The sequence below is a fragment of the Scyliorhinus canicula genome, chromosome 11, assembly GCF_902713615.1.
Source record: "Scyliorhinus canicula chromosome 11, sScyCan1.1, whole genome shotgun sequence".
NCBI classification, from domain to species: Eukaryota; Metazoa; Chordata; class Chondrichthyes; order Carcharhiniformes; family Scyliorhinidae; genus Scyliorhinus; species Scyliorhinus canicula.
Genome location: NC_052156.1, coordinates 2949829 through 2972219, shown reverse-complemented (window position 1 = coordinate 2972219; position 22391 = coordinate 2949829). Strand labels below are relative to the sequence as shown.

Genomic DNA, 22391 nt, shown 5'->3' with positions numbered 1-22391 from the left:
GGACTGAGGGAGTGCCGCACTGTCAGAGGGTCAGTACTGAGGGAGTGCTGCACTGTCAGAGGGTCAGTACTGAGGGAGTGCCGCACTGTCAGAGGGTCAGTACTGAGGGAGTGCCAAACTGTCAGAGGGTCAGTACTGAGAGAGTGCTGCACTGTCAGAGGGTCAGTACTGAGGGAGTGCCGCACTGTCAGAGGGTGAATGCTGAGGAGTGCCGCACTGTCAGAGGGTCAGTACTGAGGGAGTGCTGCACTGTCAGAGGGTCAGTACTGAGGGAGTGCTGCACTGTCAGAGGGTCAGTACTGAGGGAGTGCCGCACTGTCAGAGGGTCAGTACTGAGAGAGTTGTGCACTGTCAGAGGGTCAGTACTGAGGGAGTGCTGCACTGTCAGAGGGTCAGTACTGAGGGAGTGCTGCACTGTCAGAGGGTCAGTACTGAGGGAGGGCCGCACTCTCAGAGGGTCAGTACTGAGGGAGTGCCGCACTGTCAGAGGGTCAGTACTGACGGAGCGCCGCACTTTCTTCGGGTCAGTACTAAGTGAGTGCTGCACTGTCAGAGGGTCAGTACTGAGGGAGGGCCGCACTGTCAGAGGGTCAGTGCTGAGTGAGTGTGGATTTCTGTGTAACAGTGAATTTTGTTGGGGATTTCTGTGTGTGTGGATTTTGTTCGTGTCTATGTCTGTGTAAATGTGAATTTTGCTGGTGTGTATTTCTGTGTAGGATTTCAGTGTGAGTATAGATTTTGTTAGTGTGAATTTCAGTGTGAGTGCGAATTTTGTTTGTGAGGATTTCTGTGTGAGTGTGAATTTTGTTGGGGATTTCTGTATGAGTGTGAATTTTGTTGGGGATTTCTGTGTGAGTGTGAATTTGTTGGGGATTTCTGTGTGAGTGTGAATTTTGTTGGGGATTTCTGTGTGATTGTGAATTTTGTTGGGGATTTCTGTGTGAGTGTGAATTTTGTTGGGGATTTCTGTGTGAGTGTGAATTTGTTGGGGATTTCTGTGTCAGTGTGAATTTTGTTGGGGATTTTTGTGTAAGTGTGAATTTTGTTGGGGATTTTGGTGTGAGTGTGAATTTGTTGGGGATTTCTGTGTGAATGTGGATTCTGTTGGGGATTTCTGTGTGAGTGTGAATTTTGTTCGTGTGCATTTCAGTGTGAGTGTGGATTTTGTTGGGGATTTCTGTGAGTGTGAATTTTGTTAGTGTGGATTTCGGTGTGAGTGTAAATTTTGTTGAGGATTTCAGTGTGAGTGTGAATTTTGTTTGGGATTTCTGTGTGAGTGAGGATTTTGTTGGGGATTTCTGTGTGAGTGAATTTTGTTGGGGATTTCGGTGTGAGTGTGAATTTTGTTGGGGATTTCTGTGTCAGTGTGAATTTTGTGAGTGTGGATTTCGGTGTGAGTGTGAATTTTGTTGGGGATTTCTGTGTGAGTGTGAATTTTGTTGGGGATTTCTGTGTGAGTGTGAATTTTGTTAGTGTGGATTTCGGTGTGAGTGTGAATTTTGTTGGGGATTTCTGTGTGAGTGTGAATTTTGTTGGGGATTTCTGTGTCAGTGTGGATTTTGTTGGGGATTTCTGGGTGAGTGTGGATTTTGTTGGGGATTTCGGTGTGAGTGTAAATTTTGTTTGGGATTTCTGTGTGAGTGAGGATTTTGTTGGGGATTTCTGTGTGAGTGTGAATTTTGTTAGTGTGGATTTCGGTGTGAGTGTGAATTTTGTTGGGGATTTCTGTGTGAGTGTGAATTTTGTTAGTGTGGATTTCGGTGTGAGTGTGGATTTTGTTGGGGATTTCGGTGTGAGTGTAAATTTTGTTGGGGATTTCTGTGAGAGTGTGGATTTTGTTGGGGATTTCTGTGCGAGTGTGAATTTTGTTGGTGTTTCTGTGTGAGTGTGAATTTTGTTGGGGATTTAGGTGTGAGTGTGAATTTTGTTGGTGTTTCTGTGTGAGTGTGGATTTTGTTGGGGATTTCTCTGTGAGTGTGAATTTTGTTAGGGATTTTGGTGTGAGTGTGAATTTTGTTGGGGTTTTCTGTGCGAGTGTGAATTTTGTTGGGGTTTTCTGTGCGAGTGTGAATTTTGTTGGGGATTTCGGTGTGAGTGTGGATTTTGTTGGGGATTTCTGTGTGAGTGTGAATTTTGTTAGGGATTTCTGTGCGAGTGTGAATTTTGTTGGGGATTTCTGTGGGAGTGTGGGTTTTGTTGGGGATTTCTGTGCGAGTGTGAATTTTGTTGGGGATTTCTGTGGGAGTGTGAATTTTGTTGGGGATTTCGGTGTGAGTGTGAATTTTGTTGGGGATTTCGGTGGGAGTGTGGATGTTAGGGATTTCTGTGCGAGTGTGGGTTTTGTTGGGGATTTCTGTGTGAGTGTGGGTTTTGTTAGGGATTTCTGTGGGAGTGTGAATTTTGTTGGGGATTTCTGTGTGAGTGTGAATTTTGTTGGGGATTTCTGTGTGAGTGTGGGTTTTGTTGGGGATTTCTGTGTGAGTGTGGGTTTTGTTAGGGATTTCTGTGGGAGTGTGAATTTTGTTGGGGATTTCTGTGTGAGTGTGAATTTTGTTGGGGATTTCGGTGTGAGTGTGGGTTTTGTTGGGGATTTCTGTGTGAGTGTGAATTGTGTTGGGGATTTCTGTGTGAGTGTGAATTTTGTTGGGGATTTCTGTGTGAGTGTGGATGTTAGGGATTTCTGTGTGAGTGTGAATTTTGTTGGGGATTTCTGTGTGAGTGTAAATTTTGTTGGGGATTTCTGTGGGAGTGTGAATTTTGTTGGGGATTTCGGTGTGAGTGTGGATTTAAGGCATTTAAGGGTTAAACAATGAGGACAGGTTGGATAGACCTTCTATTCCCTTTGATTTTATAGGTCAGAGAGTGAACTAATTGAGGTGTTTAAAAGGATTAAAGGATTTGAAAAAGATGATCGAGAGAAACTATTTCCTCTGGTGTGAATATCCGGAAGTGGGGCAGAACCTTTGGGTCGAGCCAGTCCGTTCAAGCCGGAGGGCTGTGAACACATCGTAGCGGCATGTGACACAGAAAGAAGTCTTTCACATTATTGAGTCTATTGTTCCCTGGGGAGCAATCCACTGAGTCCCTCTCTCTCACCTGGTTCCTGTACCCTGTAAGTTTATTCCTATCAACCCTCCATTCAGTTTCCTTTTTAAATCATTGATAATCTCCACTTCCAACTTCCTCATGACTGTTGTGTTCCAGGTCACTGCCCTCTCTGCGTAAAAAAAGTTATTTGTCACATTCTTCTCCATTTCTCCCCCAAAACCCAAAATCTGTATCCCCCAGTCTTTGTACCATCAGCGAATGGGATTATCTTTGCATTTTCCATTTCATCTAAAGCTGTCATCATCTTGTTCACCTCTCGATCAAAGAAAGAATGTATTAATGAGGAAAGGAAGACTGTTACAGAATCTGGTAGATGGGAAATGGACAGAAATTCAGCAAGTGGTATTTCCGGTGGGTTGTCCAAAGGAGGTTTCAGTCACGGCTCATTCCGGAGTTAGTGGCCTGGATTGCATAACAATGTCGTTGAATTTTGCCATAATGTTCTATAATGTCCGTAATATTACCTATTACATGTCAGGTAATAGGGAAACCTCAGATGGTAATCAAACCAGCACCGTTCCAGCGCATGAGGACACTTTTACGATGGTCCGAATTGATTGCGTGGGTCCCCTGTGTGGGAGTCAGTAGTTGTTGACCACAGTGGATGTGTCTACTAGGTTCCAGAGGCCATTCCATTAAGAAATGTTACATCTAGGGCAACACGGTGGCGCAGTGGTTAGCACTGCTGCCTCATGGCGCTGAGGTCCCAGGTTCGATCCTGGCTCTGGGTCACTGTCCGTGTGGAGTTTGCACATTCTCCCCGTGCCTGCGTGGGTTTCGCCCCCACAACCCAAAGATTTGCAGGGTAGGCGATTGGCCACGCTAAATTACCCCTTAATTGGAAAAAAAATGAATTGGGTACTCTAAATTTGTTTTTAAAATATTACATCTAAGAGGGTTGCAGCTTAAACAGATGTTACCTAGATATAGCGGCCTACCTTGACACCACCCTCAACTTAAAATCCTGACTGAATTGCTGCCATATTTTCAACGTGGGGACTACCACCGTGTTCAAAGAATATTTCACCGAGCAAACGGCAGAGATGCCTTTACCAGGGCTCCAAGCCCGTCCCTGTACAGAACCCCGACACCATCTATACCCAAATGACTTCTTGATCCCCAAACAGCCCCAAAACCTTCACATTGGCCGCCAGTAATAATAGGTCAGCTTCGGCAGCGCCAAACCACCCCCCCCCACCCACACCCACCCCCCAACACCCACCCCCCACCTACCCCTCCTTCTGTAGGACCCCACTCCGAATCCGAAGAGTTCTCTCCGCCCAAATGAAACCCATTCTGAGTCGCTCCATCTCCCCCAAAAACGACTTTGGTAGAAAAACTGGGAGACATTGAAACAGGAACACTAATTGCGGCAAAATATGACCTTAATAGATTTAACTCGGCCCACTAACAGCTATGGGAGGCTGCCCCACCTTTAAATCCACTCTAACCATATTCACCTGGCTCGGAAAATGTAACTTGCGAATTTGTGTCCACTCCCGGGCGACCTGGACCCTCAAATAACGAAAACTAGTCCCAGCCAAACAGAATGGCAGCTCCCCCCCCCCCACCCCCGAAGAGCTGACCACAAAATATCCACTCCTCGGCATTCAATTTATACCCCGAAAAGGAACCGAACCTCCTCAATATCCCAATATATCCCCCACAGCTGACCCCGGATTCCTGCAGCAACAAATCACCCACATACAGGGACACCCGATGCTCAACTCCCCCCACACCCCCATCGCAACCCCCCCCCCCCCAACCACAATCCCTCTCCACTGATCCAAGGCCTTCAAAGCAATTGCCACCAGTTGAATCACCAACACAAACAAAAGAGGGGACGTGGGACATCCCTGCCTCACTCCCCTTAGAGTCTAAACAACCTCAAACTCAAGTTATTCATTCACACACTTGCACTTGTAACTGCCTCACCATGACGCCACCCCTGGACCAATCCCAAACTTCTCTAACACCACAGGCAGGTAGCTCAATTCAACACTATCGAAAGCCTTTTCTGTGTCCAGCGACACAATTATTTCCAGGTCGGGCCCTCACACCGGAGTTAGAACCATGTTAAGTAACCGCCTCGCAATTCATCTAACAGCACATCTTTTGGGACTTGTGGGAGGAAACCGGAGCACCCGGAGGAAACTCACGCAGACACGGGGAGAATGTGCAGACTCTGCGCAAACAGTGACCCGATCCGGGAATCGAACCTGGGACCCTGGTGCTGTGAAGCAACAGTGCTAACCCCTGTGCTAAAGTGCCATCCTTGCATTTGAAAGCGTTAAGCAGCACAATTCTAATAGATGGGTCCAAACATTGGGAGTTGAGGCTATGAGGTTCTGAGAGAGTCTCCTTACCCTCGATAATAAAAATCCATCTTGAAGACCAGAGGGTGCAAACTGCTCGGCAAGCAGCAATTATGGCTGAAGCTAATCCATAAATTTAAATCTTTGATCCATCACCCCCATAATTTTGAAAAGGACAGGAAGTGGGAGAGTGAGAGGGTGGTAAGTAGCCAAGGTAGGAAGTGGATAGTTGGGAAGGCGCCGAGATCGCCGCCTCAGACCAAAAAGGAGGTTACTGGGGGTGGAAGTGAGACTTGGAAGCTGAGATGTTACCATTGTAACAAGATGGGACACATTTGTTCAGCCTTTTGGAAGTTGCAAGGAAGGCCCATGGGACTTTGGGGGTTCATAGGGAGAATTCTGAAGAGGGAGGAAAAGTGGAGAATGTTGCGGTGCAGATGGTAGCGTTAACTGGACTTAGGATGCCTAAGGTGAACACTGCTATGGGAGCAGGTGTGAGGATTGAGGTAGATAAGAGATATGCTGGGTTTGTGTCTAAGGGGATAGTCACACCATTTTCCTCGACAAATGTAGCCAACCCCGTAACAATTTAAAGAGACACGGGGCTACTCAAACTCTTGTGCTGGAGAAGGATTTGGTTTTTCCTCCAGAGAGCTCAGTAAAAGCTGAGGTATTAGTGAGTGGGATGGGTGGAAGTTGTATGCCAGTTCCATTGTATAAAGTGCAGTTGGAATGTGATTTAGTGTCAGCTCCAGTTGTTGTTGGAGTGGTTAAAGAATTTTGAGTGAAAGGAGTAGACTTCCCTTTCGGGAATGATTTAGAGGAAGCGAAGGTTGTAGCTTCACTCATGGTTATAGAGAGTCCGTCGGAAGTACTACTGTTAGCACATGAGATGCCTACCGGAAGGCATGTAGGATTGAGGAAAACAAATTACGCAGTAAATGAGTCAGAGAAAGAGATGTTGACAGCTGTTTATCATGTTTCAAATGACAGAGGTAGTGAACTAAATCCTGGGCGTTTTCAGAACATGGATGATCACAAGGATGAAGAATTAGACAAGGGTCTTGACTTTGATTTCTACCATGATTATGAAGTGCTGGTAAACACTTATTTACCAGAATGTTGGTGAGGATGAAGAGTCAGACGAGAGTCTTGACTTTGATTTCAGGTCTGATTGTGATGTGTTGATAAACAGTTGTTCCAAAGTAGACTCATCAACATCCAAACCTGAACCATTGGCAAATCGATCTTCCAAAGCTAGTAAAGGAGTTAGTAACCCGGAAGAAGAAAGTGAATTGGACTTGTCTGAAAGGAATTTGTTATTGCGTCATGTCATTCCTTCCAGGTGAAGGAAATTTGCAGAGCAAGCTTGTTTGAGGGAAAGGGTACACTTAGTTAGGACATTGATCGTAGGGAATGGGAAGTGATACCAAGTAAGTGGCTGATTGACCCACATCCTTTTGAAGGCCTACAAGGCCTCTTCAAGGTAGCAGAAGTAGATAGCCAGAAAGGTGAAGTATTTGGCAATCAATCTTTTTCGAGAGTTAAGGGGAATGTGGATGGAGAATCCTGTAGTGGTTCTGCAAACACAGAGGCCAGCTAAATCTAAACCATACATATAGTCAGTGATGAAAGTGTGGATGCAAGTGGTGGTCACGAAAACTCTGATGAGGAAGTCAAAGTTGACACCCCAGGAATAATGCGTGTCGAGTCCACCAACCCTGTGAGGACCGACCCCCTCAGCTGCACTAGTTGCTGAAAGTACCCATGTAAAGTCCAAGAGAAAATGTAAAGTTGGTGGGGTTGTAAAGAGTCTATTGGTTAAAAGTGAACCCAATACTTCTCTCAGTGTTGACCATCCTATTCGTGGTCTAGATGTAGAAGACCCTCGAAATTTGAGTAAACATTTATTGGACCATCAGGAAGGCTTGAGGGTAGTGTATGAGGGACAGAAAGAGAAGGTACTGATGGAGCGTGGATGAAGTTTTGGTGAAGCACCGGGGGGCACTCTGTTAACTACCAATGGTGTGCACCTCCAAACATTTGAACCATGAAGACCACATCCGTCGCAACTAAAGCCACAGGGACTGGCTCAGTTAGAGACTGAGAAGCGATGCATGTTGGAAAAGTTGGAGAGACAAACAAAACCATTGTGGTCTACGGAACACCAAGAAGCGTCTGAGATGTCGACGGCCCTGTTGGGGGACGAATCGGTGCTGGCCGTCCCGGACTTTTCCAAATCGTTAACTACTTACAATTACAGAAACATTTGAAACTCAGAACGCCAGATTTTCCTTTCGGAGTTATTATTGCAATTGTTTGATGTAAAGACTGTACATATTTCCTCGAAACAATAATGTGACTGCAAGTACTTTTTCATTTGTTTAAAAGTTAAACAATTACTAGTGTCATACCCAGCAAGGGACTTGTGTAATGGGACTATTTCAGGCAGGTGTGTGCGGGTGTCGTGTGTCTTGCATACCTCATAACGAAACGTCTGCTGACATTTCACTATTTTAGGGGAGGAAGTATGTAAGGAACCTCTTATAATGCCTTGTCTGATCCTGGTTTCCATTTTTCCTTTTCAATCCCTGTTTTTAAAAGTTGGCTGCTTTTAAACTACAGACATATGAATCCCCCCCCCCCCCCCCCCACCCCGCAGCTGCAAGCTGCTATTTGAATGGGCGCAAGTGGATTCCCCCTCGTGTGGCGTGCTGTGCGGCAGGGTCCCGTGGTGGCATTTTGATGGACCTGGCTAGCTGCCAATTGACTCTTCTGAAATTCCAGGACTTATCCTGTTTTTGATTCTGATTGGTCGAGCCCTTCAGGTGATTCAGGAAGAAGAGCACAATCTTTGTTTTATTTCAGTCCTCCTTAGACATCGAGAGCAGTCGGAAGCAGGTTTAAAACCTCTATCAGCTCGGGCTGGTGAGTTAAAACACTCTCTCTATCCAGCCAGGTCTGTGAAAGCCTCTGTTTGGGAGGCTGGGGAAGGTACAGTGTTGATGGCTTTCCCCTGAGATCTCTAGAGGTCTGGGTCAAAAACCCCTTTTCTCTTTCTCTTTACTACAGTTAACCTTGATCTGCAAAAGAGCAGACAAAGTTCCAGAGGCAGAGTGGATGGGAAACCCTCTTTTAAACTCTCTGGTAGAGAATTCTAGTACTATCTTTGTGAGACTGAACGTCAATCTGATGGAGGCCTACACAAGCAAAGGTGACTCTCTGGTGGAATTTCTGCAGCCTGCAAGGTCGAATTGAAGGCAGATTCTAAAACATCCAAACCAACCAAAGATTTCAAAATTGGTGGCTACAAAGACTACCACCTCACACCTTTTTAATCCCTGTTATCTTTTTAACCCTTCCTACCCCTCCACTATGTGTCTGTCTTGTGCGTGTCTGGATTGAAGATGGGAAGGGGTTTGGGAAATAGATTAGTAGATTATTGTGCTATTATTTTCATTACATGTCCATCTCTTTCTTGTTATAAATAAACAGTTTTTTTTCTTGTTTTACTTACAAATTGGTGCCTGTAAGTTATTGGAGCATTTCAGGGTCAGGGAAATATACAGAATATTGGTTAATTCACTTGTGTCGGGTCTCCGGGGTCTGTGGGGCTGGAATTGACCGCACCCTAGCCCAGGGTGTCCTAACAGATTAAAAACAATTCTGAAGACATTCTTGTTTATTTTAGTACAGGATAGTTTGCCTGATTGCACATAACCAATAATTATTCCTCTTGTACCTTGCAGTTTCACCTTGTGGAGTGAATATTGGCTGTTAACAGACAGAATGAAACTACTGATAGCTCTGCTGGTGTTGGGTAAGTCTCGCCTTGTCTCTCTCTCTCTCCCTCTCTCTCCCTGTCTCCCTCTCTCTCTCTCTCTCTGTCTCTCTAAAACCATCCACTGAGCCCACCGATGCATAACCGCTGCGATTGGACACCAGGTCTTATTAATGAGACATAGAACGAGGAGTCCATTCAGCCCCTCAAGCCTGTTCCATCATTGAGTTAGATCATGGCAGGTCTGTTACCCATTTTGTTCCAAAACCTCAACATCCTCGTTCAACAAATATCTATCAGTCCACGGTTTTGAAATTTACAATTGGTCTCTACAGCTTTTCCGGGGTGTGAGTATTCCAGGTTTCCCCTCCCCTTTGTGTGAGGAAATGCTTCCTGACATTCCCCACTGAATGACCCACCTCTCATTTTAAGGTTAAGAACCACCCCCCCCCCCCCCCCCCCCCCCCCGACTTTGGTCACGGCTCTGCCACCCCACAAGAGGAAATAATTCCTCTCTACGTGGCCCAAGCAGTCCTTTAATTATCTTTAATGCCTTGATTAAAACACCCCTTAATCTTCTGTAGTGGAAGGAATCAAAGCCTGTTATCTTTGCAACTTTGCAATTCAACCCTTTCAACCCTGGAATCAGTATCGTTCTAGTGAATCTGTGTAAGCGAGTGTCAGGTTCATTGAGTGCTTGAGTGTTTCTGTGGATGTGGGTATTGAATAATTCACCACCTTCCCGGGTCATTCAGCAGCTTTGGTGTAATCAGAGTGTACGTCATGGTGTCAACTTTGAATTTTAACCTTCGCTCAATAGGCATGTTTGATTTCATGGTCACATTCATTTTTTCTAAAACGTCTATGAAAAGAATTACAGGCAGGATTGTTCACTGCCTGACGCTAATATCGTAACCGGTGATCGGACGCAGAATCCCTGTCGACGCCCAAATTGGGGGCAGTGCCGGCTTTCGAGGCTCCGCCCCCTCCAAAATGGCATCATCACGTCACTTGCCGCATGCTGTTGAAACAGCGTTGGCACGTCATCAGAAGGCCCTCCCACGATGCTCCGCCCCTGATGGGCTAAGTTCCCGACTGCGTGGTTGACGTGTGGTCTGAGCGCTCCGTAACCCGGCGTGAAACAGCGGACTGCGTCCAGCACCGCCACACTCGGCAGGAGCCATGCCGCTGGCCGGGGGGGGGGGGGGGGGGGGGGGGGGGGGGGTGCTTCCTCCAGGGCTGGGGGGACTGGTGGGGTCGCCATACTCGGAAGAGTATTCGGTAAGCAGCCAATAACAAGGCCCAGTGCTGAATCCTTGTGGAAGCGATTGCCAAGATTGCCTGGTCTTCATGGAAGAAAACCAGTGATAGCAAAGAAATGGCAGCCATCTGCTCCTGATGAAACCGCTTTACACCAAACATAACCGCCAGTCCTTCATTCTCTATCTGAGCGTATTTTCTCTCAGCCACAGCCAACGTCCGTGAGGCAAAGGTGATTGGACGTTCACAGCCATCGCTCAACCAATGAGATAGGACTGTCAGAATCCCATGAGGTGATGCATCGCACGTGACGAATAGCAGTTTCATAGGACAGCCGCCATTTCACCTTCGTAAATGCCTCATCCTGGGCTTTGCTCCATTCCCAAGGCTGGTGCATGTTGAGGAGCAAGTGAAGGAGGTCGGCAAATTTGGGATGAACTGGCGATAGTAATTGACCAACCCAAGAAAAGAGTGAAGCTTGGTGGCGTCTCGTGGGGTGGGGGCCATTTTGATGGTTCTTACTTTCTCTGCAACCGGGTGCAGGCCGTCTCAGTCCACCCGGTACCCCAAATATACCACTTCTTCCACGTGAAACCCGCACTTTGCGCGGTGAACACAGACCCCATACTCTGTAAGAGCTTTGTTACTGCCTCGAGGGTCTGCAGATGTTCTTGGTCCCTGTGACTAACACATCGTCTAAATCAATCACGATGCACGGCAATCCACGGAAAGCAGCGCACGTCCAGGGTACTCCGAACGGAAGCCGGGTGTACTCATAGAGCAGCTTGTGCGTATTGATCGTGACGTACTTCCATGGTGATTTCTCCAGTTCTGGCTGTAGATAACATTTGCTTGTGTCTAATTTTGTAAATGTGCAGCCATCGCCCAATGTAGCCTCAAGATCCTTGATGGTAAAGGATATGGTCTAATCTCAAAGCCGTGTTCCCCGTCAATTTATACTCCCCCACGGACGCGGACTGTCTTATCCAGCTTCATTACGGGGACCACTGGTGTCGCCCACTCGGCGAAGCTCACAGTTCGAATGAAACCCAAACTCTCCAAATGGCGAATTTCCGTCTCGACTTTCTCCAGTGAAGCTGAGGGAGCGGGACGGGCACGGGAATATCAGGGCAGGGCCTCCAGGTCCACCTGGATCTTGGCCACAACCCCTTTATTTATACCCAAACCGGGCTGGAAAACCTTCGGGAATTTGCTCAGAACCTACCAGACCACCAGATCCCACCTGGAGGATATGCTGCCAATCCTACTGCAGCAGCTGCAGCCAATCACAGCCCAACAGGCTTGTGCCACGTCCTTGCATGACAATGAGGGGAAGGCAAACAGATTGGTGCCTATAAACCCCTGGGGTGAGGGTGGATCCCACGATATTAAGTCGTTTCCCCGGTATAATTGGACAATGAGCCACCGTGTCAGCCAAAATCAAAGTCTTCTCACCCCGTTTAATAAGGTCAAAGGTGGTCTGTCTGCATCACCAGAGAAACAGCAGCACCTGTATCCAACTCCATCTGGACAATCTGGCCGTCCACCTGTACCGGAGCTCGAATAGGGGCCAGACGGGGCGGCACCAAACAGTTCAGCTGAATCTCAGCCTCATCCTCGCCCTCCAGCCAGAGGCAAGGCCAAACCCCGGGACTGGCGCCTACCTCCCTGGAGCGCTGGCCCTCCCGCTGTCTGTGGTTCTGCCTAGACCAGCGCCTGTAGGTCACACACGGGCCGGAATCACCGTCAGCAGCTCATATTCACAAAACACCACTATCTCCCGTAGCTGCGATATGAACTCAGTGATAGACTCAGCGGGGGGGGGGGCCTCTCTGCCGTATTAAATCGATACCTTTGAACAATCACTTTTGGGGTCAGGTTAAAGTCTTGCGCCACAAGTAACATCAGTTAAACGAATGCTTATCTGGCGCCGCCAGGTACGTGAGGCTCCAGATCACCCTGAATGTTTGCATTCCACTGGCCGTCAGTAGTATGACCATCTGGAGCCAGTTTTCCATGATGTTGTTGGCCTGGAAGAAGTAATGAAACCTTTCTGCCTACTGGTTCCAGTCTTCAACACTGGTATCAAACGCCAACTGTCCGACCAGGTGCAGGGTGAAATAATCTGTTCCAACCTGACTCCAGAAATTCGGGGAGGTGGCTCAGCCAATTGGGTCGCAGCATCGACAGAAGACCAGTTTACACCTTGTCGCCAGTTTAATAAAGTTACAGGGAGTTCACACCGAGTAAAGCAATGACCTAGATTTATGTAGAATACGGTAAATACCACGGCCGGTAGCTCCCTCTTGGTTCCTCTGTACCAAAAAGGTGAGGTGTTGGGCGTCTTGAAAAATATTAGGTGGATAAGTCCCCAGGGCCTGATGGGATCTACCCCAGAATACTGAAGGAGGCTAGAGAGGAAATTGCTGAGGCCTTGACAGAAATCTTTGGATCCTCACTGTCTTCAGATGATGTCCCGGAGGACTGGAGAATAGCCAATGTTGTTCCTTTGTTTAAGAAGGGGAGCAAGGATAATCCAGGGAACTACAGGCCGGTGAGCCTTACGTCAGTGGTAGGGAAATTACTGGAGAGAATTATTCGAGACAGGATCTACTCCCATTTGGAAGCAAATGGATGTATTAGTGAGGCAGCATGGTTTTCTGAAGGGGAGGTTGTGTCTCACTAACTTGATAGAGATTTTCGAGGCGGTCACAAAGATGATTGATGCAGGTAGGGCAGTGGATGTTGTCTATATGGACTTCAGTAAAGCCTTTGACAAGGTCCCTCATGGCAGACTGGTACAAAAGTGAAGTCACACGGAATCAGGGGTGAGCTGGCAAGATGGATACAGAACTGGCTAGGTCACAGAAGGCAGAGAGTAGCAATGGAAGGGTGCTTTTCTAATTGGAGGGCTGTGACTAGTGGTGTTCCGCACGGATCAGTGCTGGGACCTTTGCTGTTCGTAGTATATATAAATGATTTGGAGGAAAATGCAACTGGTCTGATTAGTAAGTTTGCGGATGACACAATGGCTGGTGGAATTGCGGATAGCGATGAGGACTGTCAGAGGATACAGCAGGATTTAGATCGTTTGGAGACTTGGGCGGAGAGATGGCAGATGGAGTTTAATCCGGACAAATGTGAGGTAATGCATTTTGGAAGGTCTAATCCAGGTAGGGAATATACAGCGAATGGTAGAACCCTCAAGAGTATTGAAATGCAGAGAGATCTAGGTGTACAGGCCCACAGGTCACTGAAAGGGGCAACACAGGTGGAGAAGGTAATCAAGAAGGCATATGGCATGCTTGCCTTCATTGGCCGGGACATTGAGTATAAAAATTGGCAAGTCAGGTTGCAGCTGTATAGAACCATAGTTAGGCCACACTTGGAATATAGTGTTCAATTCTGGTCGCCACACTACCAGAAGGATGTGGAGGCTTTAGAGAGGGTGCAGGAGAGATTTACCAGGATGTTGCCTGGTATGGAGGGCATTAGCTATGAGGAGCGGTTGAATAAACTTGGTTTGTTCTCACTGGAATGAAGGAGGTGAGGGATGACCTGATAGATTATGAGGGGCATAGACAGAGTGGATAGTCAGAGGCTTTTCCCCAGGGTAGAGGGGTCAATTACTAGGGGGCATAGGTTTAAGCTGCGAGGGACAAGGTTTAGAGGAGATGTACGAGGCAAGTTTTTTACACAGAGGGTAGTGGGTGCCTGGAACTCGCTGCCGGAGGAGGTGGTGGAAGCAGGGACGATAGTGACGTTTAAGGGGCATCTTGACAAATACATGAATAGGATGGGAATAGAGGGATACGGACCCAGGAAGTGTAGAAGATTTTAGTTTAGACGGGCAGCATGGTCGGCGCAGGCTTGGAGGGCCGAAGGGCCTGTTCCTGTACTGTACTTTTCTTTGTTCTTTGTTGGTACCTTACTATCCGACCGTTTGTACATTGGGGATTAGAGTTTCCCGCCCCTAGAGGGGAAACTCCTACTCCACAAGAACCGCGGGGAAAACAATCATTCCCTCCCCCCGTCGGCTCCGTGTGGGATATTACAGAGAGGCAGTGAGGGTTTACTGAAAGAGGGGGAAGAGTGTTGACAGTAATGAGGAGGAGGGAGAGGGAGAGGGGACAGAGATAGTGGGGGAGCGACAGTTGATATTGGAATGAAACCTTGGAGAGGAATCAGGAGTCAGACGGTATAAGTGAAATTAATGAAATGAAAATCGCTTATTGTCACAAGTAGGCTTCAAATGAAGTTACTGTGAAAAGCCCCTAGTCGCCACATTCTGGCGCCTGTTCGGGGAGGGGTAGTTGAATGTGGGTGTGGGAGTTCGGGGAGAACAGCTGAATTGGGAGCTGACCTGGGATTTAGTGAGAGGGGAGGGGAGGTTAGCGGGGAGGTGGGTAAGGCTAGCATTGTGGAGCAGGGACGAGAGATCGATGGTAGCTGGACTGGAGATTGAAGCAAAACTCCTGTCGAACAACATATTGAGGGGACTCTCCAATTGTCCTCGACCTGAAGGAAATATCTGAGAGATGTCAGGATCTGGGGACGGAGGTTGAAGAAGGAGATGAGCGGGATGGTTTCCGCTTGAGAAGGCGACAATGAAATTAAGTTGTTAAATGAAGAAGTTTGGAGTTGGTACAGTCAGGGTACAAGTGAAAGCTAACCCCATGGCCATTATTGCCGAGAATCACCAGCAGTGGACTTCCCACTCGTCTTTCAATCATGCGATGGGACAATAACATCCTCCCAAGCCGAGCCTTAGTTTAACATCTCATCTAAAGACGGGAGTGTGAACAATTCAATATTCACTCTGAGTGTCAGCCTTGATTATGAACACAATCCTCGTCAGGACATCCCTCGTTAGCTCTCTCCCGTTTCCCACCCTACACTGCTGAGGATCTTTGTATCCTGAACTCTGAATGCCCTGTTATAAACCTTTTGTATCTGTAGCTAGGCAACCAATCGAGAACAATTACACATTTGCCGATTACTTTCACACACAATCTTTCTCCTGGCCCTCATCTGTCACTCCCCAGTGAAATTGGCAGATAGCAAAAACTCTCAGGGTTTTCAATGAGCCTGTTCAACCAGGCAAGAACCTTGCAAGAATTTGTCCCACTTCTATGGATCTTTGCAAACACCAGCCCTAATATTCCTGCCTGTAACTGGCTCGAAGAACGAGATTCTCGCCATTTCAGTCCTACTCAATGAAAATGATGAGACTTAACCTTGGCCACTAACCATGGTGAGATTTTAACAGCTGCAAATCTCTGGGTTTGTGACATTAACCCTACTCGAGACTATTCAAACAGAACAGGGCGTAAGGAGAGACTGCCATTGCAACCACTAAAGACAATAAACTCCCTGCTTTACAATACCCAATGGAAAAGGGGCAGGGATTGGGTATTGTAAAGTTGAAGACACCAAAATCTCACATCCGAATCCTTATTTAAAGACATAGACAAGGATCGCATGACATCCTCAAGGCTCAACGGCAATCTTAACCCAGACCATTAGGAAGATAAAATAATGAAAATCCACCTTCCATTTCAATAACGCCAATCACAAACTCAGGAAATTGTAAAGTGCTTATCCAGCCAATTAACTGTTTTTTAAAGTGTCATTTGGAAATGTGACAGGCAAACAGCAATGCGGTAAGTAGCACAGTGGTTAGCACAGTTGCCTCACAGCGCAAGGGTTCCAGGTTCGATTCCAGGCTTGGGTCACTGTGCGGAGTCTGCACGTTCTCCCCGTGTCTGCGTGGGTTTCCTCCGGATGCTCCGGTTTCCTCCCACAAGTTCCGAAAGACGTGCTTGTTGGGTGAATTGGAAATTCTGAATTCACCCTCTGTAGCCGAACAGGCGCCGGAATGTGGCAACTAGGGGCTTTTCGCAGTAACTTCATTGCAGTGTTAACGTCAGCCTACTTGTGACAAAGATTATTATTATTAATAATAACCAGGTCATTTGTTTTAGTGATGTTGACTGACAAATAAATATTGATGCAAGGACACTGGGGAGAACTCCCCTACTCTTTGAAATTCAGCCCCTGCATCTTTTACGTTGACTAGAGGGAGTAGGAAGGGACCTTGGCATTTAGCATCACATCTGAATGTCGACATGTGTGACCATCACTCCTTCAATACTTCACTGAACTGTCAGCCTTGAATCGGGGTAAGAGTGCTACCCACTGACCCATGTGTTAGAAATGACCCATTTCCAGCCTGGGAATTATACAGTGTTGGCATTCCAGCCTGGGAATTATACAGTGTTGGCATTCCAGCCTGGGAATTATAGTATTGGCATTCCAGCCTGGGAATTATGCAGTGTTGGCATTCCAGCCTGGGAATTATGCAGTGTTGGCATTCCAGCCTGGGAATTATACAGTGTTGGCATTCCAGCCTGGGAATTATACAGTGTTGGCATTCCAGCCTGGGAATTATACAGTGTTGGCATTCCAGCCTGGGAATTATAGTGTTGGCATTCCAGCCTGGGAATTATACAGTGTTGGCATTCCAGCCTGGGAATTATAGTGTTGGCATTCCAGCCTGGGAATTATACAGTGTTGGCATTCCAGCCTGGGAATTATAGTGTTGGCATTCCAGCCTGGGAATTATACAGTGTTGGCATTCCAGCCTGGGAATTATACAGTGTTGGCATTCCAGCCTGGGAATTATGCAGTGTTGGCATTCCAGCCTGGGAATTATGCAGTGTTGGCATTCCAGCCTGGGAATTATAGTGTTGGCATTCCAGCCTGGGAATTATACAGTGTTGCCATTCCAGCCTGGGAATTATGCAGTGTTGGCATTCCAGCCTGGGAATTATACAGTGTTGGCATTCCAGCCTGGGAATTATACAGTGTTGGCATTCCAGCCTGGGAATTATGCAGTGTTGGCATTCCAGCCTGGGAATTATGCAGTGTTGGCATTCCAGCCTGGGAATTATGCAGTGTTGGCATTCCAGCCTGGGAATTATAGTGTTGGCATTCCAGCCTGGGAATTATACAGTGTTGGCATTCCAGCCTGGGAATTATAGTGTTGGCATTCCAGCCTGGGAATTATAGTGTTGGCATTGTGAACCAGACGTGATAAACAGCACTAACCTCTCTGTTGGCGAGCACTCATTTATTTTACCCAGAATTCAAAAGTCAGATATATAGGGCTGGATTCTCTGTTTCAGCGGCTAAGTACCAACTGAAATGGAGAATTCACGGGTATCTAACGATGCCAAAATCGGTGGCAAACTCTCACCGAAGCCGGGACCGGTGATGGGACAGCAGCGGCACTGGATGAAGCTGCCGGCTCCCACACCACAAACGGCCGGAGAATGGCCGGATCCCCAGCCGCATATGGGCACGGGCCTTCCGTTCCAACGGCATGCGGCGCGCGGCGATGCCACTTTGGAGGGGGTGGAGACCAGAAAACCGTCGTCAAATTGGCGCCGCCCCCGATTTGGGCATCAGAAGGGATTCTCTGCCCAATGGCTGATTACAATATTGGCGTCGGGCAACAGAGAATCCCACCCATGTTGCCTGGATTCAGTCTGGTAACAGATCACAATACAGCCACGTTGCACATGTGCTGGAATATTGGCGAGGTCTTTGGGAGTGGCCATAGGAGGATGTGCCCATGGGAACGAGGAGGCTGCAGCCCTTCATTTAACCTCACAGCTGAAAAAGCAAAATCACACTCACATGCCACATGACAACAAAATGTCATTCAGTCTGTCCAACTTGTACCTCCATTCAATTCGATCATAGCTGGTCTCCACCTCAACTCAATGTATCTGTCTCCATTCCATATCCCTTAATACCCTTGGCCAAAATAAAACTACCAACCTCAATCTTGAGTTATGCCCAACGTCCACAGTTCTTTGGGGGCAGATTGTTCCACCTTTCCTCTCCCCTCTGTCTCTGACATCACCCAGAGTGGGCTCGTTTTAAGGTTCTGCCCCCATGTTCGAGACTCCCCCCCCCCCCACCCCCCCCCCACACCACCCACCCCCCCCCCCCCCCCCACACCCACCCCCACCCCACATCAGACAAAATAGTTTGACTCCGTCAACATTATTAAATTCCTTACTCATTTCAAACACCTCAGTTGGAACACCATCTCCCAATGTGGTGACTAGGGGCTTTTCACAGTAACTTCATTGAAGCCTACTCGTGACAGTAAGCCATTTTCATTTTTCATTTCACGCGACAGAATAGAATCCCTGACTGCAGCTCCCGGAACCCGAACAGCTCTGGTACTGGGCACTGGATTAACCCACCAGACCAGGGAACGCATTGCCCTGATCTCCGGCTGCTATCACCTTTTTCCCTGGAGCGTCCATATCCCTTTCCACTGAAATCATAATATTATTTTGCTTTCTTTGCTGCCAATTTCGGTAGTTAATTATTAGGAGCTCCAGGAATCAAGGTGGAGATGGGAGAATCTCGAGTCTGTAGGTGTGTGCGCCTGGGGATCACTAATTCTGAATATTTGAAATAGTTTGGATGCTTCTGTGTTGAACTTTACCTTGTGAATGCTGGCACGTTGCTGGGCTGTTTGGGAACTGGTCACTCACCTCCCCCCAGCCAGATAGCTGACTCAGGGGCTTTCAACAGAAATTCGAATCAAGGATTGCGGCAATGCAGCAACCCACCCAATAGAGCGGGGATCGCACGGGGTCTGTTAGGCAGCACTGCATGTCCGAAATACAGACAAATCCAATGGATTCCTTACAGATGAGGCATTAAAGTACAGTCGTGATTTGGGTGCCCAATCTTAGAGAAGAAAGCATGTGAGGGAGTGCCGCACTGTCAGAGGGTCAGTACTGAGGGAGTGCTGCACTGTCAGAGGGTCAGTACTGAGGGAGTGCCGCACTGTCAGAGGGTCAGTACTGAGGGAGTGCTGCACTGTCAGAGGGTCAGTACTGAGGGAGTGCTACACTGTCAGAGGGTCAGTACTGAGGGAGTGCCGCACTGTCAGAGGGTCAGTACTGAGGGAGTGCCGCACTGTCAGAGGGTCAGTACTGAGTGAGTGCCGCACTGTCAGAGAGTCAGTACTGAGGGAGCACTGCACTGTCAGAGGGTCAGTACTGAGGGAGTGCCGCACTGTCAGAGGGTCAGTACTGAGGGAGTGCTGCACTGTCAGAGGGTCAGTACTGAGGGAGTGCTGCACTGTCAGAGGGTCAGTACTGAGGGAGTGCTGCACTGTCAGAGGGTCAGTACTGAGGGAGTGCAGCACTGTCAGAGGGTCAGTACTGAGGGAGTGCTGCACTGTCAGAGGATCAGTACTGAGGGAGTGCTGCACTGTCAGAGGGTCAGTACTGAGGGAGTGCCGCACTGTCAGAGGGTCAGTACTGAGGGAGTGCCGCACTGTCAGAGGGTCAGTACTGAGGGACTGCTGCACTGTCAGAGGGTCAGTACTGAGGGAGTGCCGCACTGTCAGAGGGTCAGTACTGAGGGAGTGCCGCACTGTCAGAGGTTCAGTACTGAGGGAATGCCGCACTGTCAGAGGGTCAGTACTGAGGGAGTGCCGCACTGTCAGAGGGTCAGTACTGAGGGAGTGCCGCACTGTCAGAGGTTCAGTACTGAGGGAATGCCGCACTGTCAGAGGGTCAGTACTGAGGGAGTGCCGCACTGTCAGAGGGTCAGCACTGAGGGAGTGCCGCACTGTCAGAGGGTCAGTACTGAGGGAGTGCTGCACTGTCAGAGGGTCAGTACTGAGGGAGTGCCGCACTGTCAGAGGGTCAGCACTGAGGGAGTGCCGCACTGTCAGAGGGTCAGTACTGAGGGAGTGCTGCACTGTCAGTGGGTCAGTACTGAGGGAGTGCCGCACTGTCAGAGGGTCAGTACTGAGGGAGTGCCGCACTGTCAGAGGGTCAATACTGAGGGAGTGCCGCACTGTCAGAGGGTCAATACTGAGGGAGTGCCGCACTGTCAGAGGGTCAGTACTGAGGGAGCGCCGCATTGTCAGAGGGTCAGTACTGAGGGAGTGCCGCACTGTCAGAGGGTCAGTACTGAGGGAGTGCTGCACTGTCAGAGGGTCAGTACTGAGGGAGTGCCGCACTGTCAGAGGGTCAGTACTGAGGGAGTGCTGCACTGTCAGAGGGTCAGTACTGAGGGAGTGCCGCACTGTCAGAGGGTCAGCACTGAGGGAGTGCCGCACTGTCAGAGGGTCAGTACTGAGTGAGTGCTGCACTGTCAGTGGGTCAGTACTGAGGGAGTGCCGCACTGTCAGAGGGTCAGTACTGAGGGAGTGCCGCACTGTCAGAGGGTCAATACTGAGGGAGTGCCGCACTGTCAGAGGGTCAGTACTGAGGGAGCGCCGCACTGTCAGAGGGTCAGTACTGAGGGAGTGCCGCACTGTCAGAGGGTCAGTACTGAGGGAGTGCTGCACTGTCAGAGGGTCAGTACTGAGGGAGTGCTGCACTGTCAGAGGGTCAGTACTGAGGGAGTGCTGCACTGTCAGAGGGTCAGTGCTGAGGGAATGTTGCACTGTCAGAGGGTCAGTACTGAGGGAGTGCCGCACTGTCAGAGGGTCAGTAATGAGGGAGTGCCGCACTGTCAGAGGGTCAGTACTGAGGGAGTGCTGCCCTGTCAGAGGGTCAGTACTGAGGGAGTGCTGCACTGTCAGAGGGTCAGTACTGAGGGAGTGCCGCACTGTCAGAGGGTCAGTACTGAGGGAGTGCTGCACTGTCAGAGGGTCAGTACTGAGGGAGTGCTGCCCTGTCAGAGGGTCAGTACTGAGGGAGTGCTGCACTGTCAGAGGGTCAGTACTGAGGGAGTGCCGCACTGTCAGAGGGTCAGTACTGAGGGAGTGCTGCACTGTCAGAGGGTCAGTACTGAGGGAGTACTGCACTGTCAGAGGGTCAGTACTGAGGGAGTGCTGCACTGTCAGTGGGTCAGTACTGAGGGAGTGCCGCACTGTCAGAGAGTCAGTACTGAGGGAGTGCCGCACTGTCAGAGGGTCAGTACTGAGGGAGCGCCGCATTGTCAGAGGGTCAGTACTGAGGGAGTGCCGCACTGTCAGAGGGTCAGTACTGAGGGAGTGCTGCACTGTCAGAGGGTCAGTACTGAGGGAGTGCCGCACTGTCAGAGGGTCAGTACTGAGGGAGTGCCGCACTGTCAGAGGGTGAGCACTGAGGGAGTGCCGCACTGTCAGAGGGTCAGTACTGAGGGAGTGCCGCACTGTCAGAGGGTCAGTAATGAGGGAGTGCTGCACTGTCAGAGGGTCAGTACTGAGGGAGTGCTGCCCTGTCAGAGGGTCAGTACTGAGGGAGTGCTGCACTGTCAGAGGGTCAGTACTGAGGGAGTGCCGCACTGTCAGAGGGTCAGTACTGAGGGAGTGCTGCACTGTCAGAGGGTCAGTACTGAGGGAGTACTGCACTGTCAGAGGGTCAGTACTGAGGGAGTGCTGCACTGTCAGTGGGTCAGTACTGAGGGAGTGCCGCACTGTCAGAGAGTCAGTACTGAGGGAGTGCCGCACTGTCAGTGGGTCAATACTGAGGGAGTGCCGCACTGTCAGAGGGTCAGTACTGAGGGAGTGCCGCACTGTCAGAGGGTCAATACTGAGGGAGTGCCGCACTGTCAGAGGGTCAGTACTGAGGGAGCGCCGCACTGTCAGAGGGTCAGTACTGAGGGAGTGCCGCACTGTCAGAGGGTCAGTACTGAGGGAGTGCTGCACTGTCAGAGGGTCAGTACTGAGGGAGTGCCGCACTGTCAGAGGGTCAATACTGAGGGAGTGCCGCACTGTCAGAGGGTCAGTACTGAGGGAGCGCCGCACTGTCAGAGGGTCAGTACTGAGGGAGTGCCGCACTGTCAGAGGGTCAGTACTGAGGGAGTGCTGCACTGTCAGAGGGTCAGTACTGAGGGAGTGCTGCACTGTCAGAGGGTCAGTACTGAGGGAGTGCTGCACTGTCAGAGGGTCAGTA

At 49.1% G+C, this 22391-nt stretch overlaps 2 protein-coding genes across 2 annotated transcripts in view; one reads left to right on the top strand and one right to left on the bottom strand.

Moving 5' to 3' along the window:
- Positions 1-22391, bottom strand: part of aldh1l1 (aldehyde dehydrogenase 1 family, member L1) — a 280087-nt gene that overhangs the window by 131312 nt on the left and 126384 nt on the right. The window lies entirely within an intron of this gene.
- The window catches only part of lamb2l (laminin, beta 2-like), a 268095-nt gene continuing 254018 nt past the window's right edge, over positions 8315-22391 (top strand). Inside the window, exons 1-3 of the mRNA XM_038812008.1 lie at positions 8315-8351; positions 8496-8637; positions 9173-9243. Of these exons, the coding sequence (XP_038667936.1) occupies positions 9213-9243 (31 nt within the window). The 5' untranslated portion in view covers positions 8315-8351; positions 8496-8637; positions 9173-9212. The remainder of the gene's footprint in view (positions 8352-8495; positions 8638-9172; positions 9244-22391) is intronic.